Below are 3,800 nucleotides of genomic sequence, written 5' to 3'. Positions count from 1 at the left end.
AGGATTTAGTTTGTGTCCCCTCTACAATAACTGATGTAAAAACAGGATTTAGTTTGTGTCCCCTCTACAATACAGTGGTTTGCAAAAGAATTCATACCACTTGAACTTTTCCATATTTTGTCACATTACAACCACAAACATAAATATATTTCACTGGAATTTAATGTGAAAGACCAACACAAAGTATACCACTTTGTGTTGGTCTTTCACATTAAATTCCAGTGAAATATATTTATGTTTGTGGTTGTAATGTGACAAAATATGGAAAAGTTCAAGGGGAATGAATACTTTTGCAAACCACTGTAAATACAGAAATACTATTGAAGGTAAGAGTTTTATCACCGTTGAGTTGTGGTGAGAAGCTACCATCTTGAGTTTGGAGGGGGAATTCCAGTTTCAACATTGGTTCTAAAGCAGCATTTGTTTTTATATAAGACAATAAAACATCTTTGAAGCTCTCATGGGCCACAGTTGGTCAATGAGCCTGGTGTAGCTGGTTTTATCCCAAGTGGCCAGCATCATAAGATGGTTTACGCAAAAAAAAGTCACTTATACCAAAAAATTACTTATGTTATTATTTTAGGTGACAATATTTCAACCAGACAATCCTAAACTCCTCTCTGCACAAAACAGTAGCACAGTTTTAATGTTAAATAATTTGGATGCCTAATAACATAGTAAAAAGGTTTTCTGCTCAGACGTCAAAAAACAATTTGCTTTGAATATATGTATGAAAATGTAGTTACTTAACTGTTTAATGCTGTAAAATTATCAGCATTGCTCAGACAGTATTTTAGTTGGTCCATTGTGAATTTGTTGCGACTTTTCAATAATTTGCACAAAATTTCACCTACTTTTACATACAAAGGAAACTTTGTGACAATGTGAAAGTGTTCGACGGACTGTATCTGATTGTGTGGCTCTGTAATCCTTGCAGGCATGCTGAGCGGTGGTGTGTTCCTGCAGAGCTCCCAGTATTTGCTGGCGTGCTGTGGTGGGTCCAGCCCCCCTCCTGTCTTCAGTGAGTTTTCTATGCCTCATCAGCGATGCTTCAGCTGCTCTCTAAACATAAGCAGCGAGGTCTTCCATGCTTTCCACAGCTAATTACTGATGCAATGCCAAAGAGCTAATTCTACGTTCAACTCTGCACGGCTCTATTCATAACCATTCACGGCTCTTTAGGAGGGGGAAAGGGGGAGCGTTGGAAGGGGGTGGCATTTTTATGAGTCCCAAAAGCCCCCTGTTTGAGACTTGCAAACACACATTTACCAGTGCAAATACGTGGAACTGATCATCTTTCTTCTTTGTCATTGTTGTTATAAATTTTTACTGAGTGTTTCAAAGCGTTGCGCTCTCTATTAGGTTTGAGAGCCTTAACATTTAATTTAAAAAAGAACATTTACATTGTTGCCATTTTCTGGAGGTAAACTTGAAGGTACATTTGTGCTTAAGATGTCAGATGTAAGATGTGTTAAGATCAGTCTTTTACTACCGAACTTGCATCATATCGTGCTTCTAAAAATAAGCAAGGATCGAGTCAAACGTTTGTTTTCTTTTGGTGTAGTTCCCCAGCAATTGGAAGTTATTAGTTGCTGCAATTGACAATGGCTGTCAGGAATTGTGGAGAGAGGCCACAAATCAGAAAGCCCTCATCCCACAAGTCCCCGAAGTCTTCTTAGTAGGCTGACACTTTCCCACAGTGCCCGGCAACAAAACAATGCCAATGCTGGCCGTGACCAATGGGCACTTTCACTCCACCATCCACACGCGACCTCACTGCAATTTTTCACTGCACCAATGAACTCCACTAAGCATTAAGGGGAAAAAAAACTCACCCATTCCTCTGCAGAAAAGGGTTGGACAAGGAACATCCCCCCACTCTTTGTGTGGCTAAAGAGCTTGGCTCGCAGACCCCGCCTCTTTTCTCCTGTCCTTCACCTCTCATTCCTGCTCATTGGAAACCTCTTAACTAGAACATAAAGCACTCAATGAAAGTGACTTTTATAGACTTATTTGAGCTCATCTTCACATACAAACTGGCAAGAGAAGAGATTTAGTATTGGGCCACTGATCCATCGAGTAATGGCATTTCCATTGTGTAGCCGTATTGTTGGTGTCCCATCAGGCTCAATAGTTGGTCCAATAGGGTAGACACACACATTACCCAGGAATGACCTGGTAATCAGCTATTTTGGTAAAAGCTATTGAGCTGCAATTGAGAAGTGAGAGGCATGTCCAAACCTGTTTTGTGCTCTCCAGAGGTGGTCTATGTGCAGATTTGTCGTACAGATTAAAAAGGCAAGACTGAAAGGACCAAATAAATTGTTTCACTTGACTTTTGTTGTGTGCGCACCTGTGAATGAGGCAGCTTGGCGATTGGTCTTCACAGATCGCCTAATCCCTTTTTCCAAAAAAAGACATTTGACTTGGTTTAGTCATCCTCAGTTTGTTAATTTGGACAAACAGAATGAGAGGACTCAAAAATGAGTGATAAATTCAGAAAATAAAACAATTTTGTCATGGATTAGAGGTGGATTATGATAGAGGAACCAAAATGAAGAACAAGGAAGTGGTGGACAGGCAACAGAAGCAAAAGTACAAACAAGTTTAGACAAAATTGAAACAACTCAAGAATTACAGAGGCTTATAACCAACAAGGAAATAAGGAAGAGAAAACCAGAGACTACATTTACTGAGGAAAGCTAATTACTGACAAGCGCAGGTGTGTTGATTGACCAGTAAATTAGAATCAACTGTGTGGCAGTAAACAGAGGGGAAAACTGTTTTAAGTGATACAAAAGCAGGATTCAAGAAAAATGTAAAGTATATGATTACACTTAGAGTGATTAAACAGAAAACCAAATCAGTGCATCCAACATAAAATCCAAATATCAAACTCAAACCAAAAGTTCATTAATACGGAGTAATCAGCAAAATGTGCGAGTGCAGATTAAAACCACAACTTCAAAAAGTTGAGACGTGAAATGTAAATAAAAACACAATGCAGTGATTTACAAACCTCATTAACCCATTTACAAGAGAAATAGTACACACAAAGTGTACCAATTTTAGAAAAAAAAGAAATTTGAACTTTGATGGAAGCAACATCTGAAAAATGTTGGGACAGGGGGACAAAAAGGCTGTAACAGTAAGTAATAGGAATAAACTGCTGGCAGAAATTGGCAGGTTATGGCAGGTTACACTGGTTATGTAGTTAAGAAAAGACTGCACCAATGTAAATGTCAAGTTTAAAAACGCCTTGCTCAGGTGCCCTCAGCGATGTCCTGCGTGACACACAAAAACACAACTATAACTGAGCCTTTACGCTTCTGGAACAGCACCATCAGCACAAAGTCTATACAGGTTACCTATGCTCCTATTTAGATAAATGTCTTTCTTGGTGAAGTGCTTGAATAATTCTGCAAGAAAATTAAAAAGTGTATACTACATCCATTGCAACAACATAGCTTCATAGTCCAGGCGTCTGGATGCTCATTGGTAATCAAATGTGGCCCCTGCCTGCATTACAGACTTCCCATTTTGTGAAAACACACCAACATGAAAATTTTTAAAATCCAGGTCTGTTGAACAGCTAGAAACATCGGACCAAAAATGGGATAACAATCTCCAAAAAAAAACTCAAGCAACTGGTCTCCTCAGTTCCTAAATATGTACAGGTGCTGGTCATAAAATTAGAATATCATGAAAAAGTAGATTTATTTCAGTAATTCCATTTAAAAAGTGAAACTTGTATATTATATTCATACATTACATACAAACTCATATATTTCAAATGTTTA

The 3,800-nt window shown here is 38.4% G+C and overlaps 1 protein-coding gene across 1 annotated transcript in view; it reads left to right on the top strand.

The window, feature by feature from the left end:
* Positions 1 to 3,800, top strand: part of dbx2 (developing brain homeobox 2) — a gene marked incomplete in the record, with an annotated part of 9,224 nt that overhangs the window by 2,990 nt on the left and 2,434 nt on the right. Inside the window, 1 exon segment of the mRNA XM_014020834.1 lies at positions 938 to 1,021. Within this exon segment, the coding sequence (XP_013876288.1) occupies positions 938 to 1,021 (84 nt within the window).

Source organism: Austrofundulus limnaeus, unplaced genomic scaffold (genome assembly GCF_001266775.1).
Source record: "Austrofundulus limnaeus strain Quisiro unplaced genomic scaffold, Austrofundulus_limnaeus-1.0 Scaffold267, whole genome shotgun sequence".
Classification (NCBI taxonomy): domain Eukaryota; kingdom Metazoa; phylum Chordata; class Actinopteri; order Cyprinodontiformes; family Rivulidae; genus Austrofundulus; species Austrofundulus limnaeus.
This window is presented reverse-complemented; position numbering and strand designations above follow the sequence as displayed.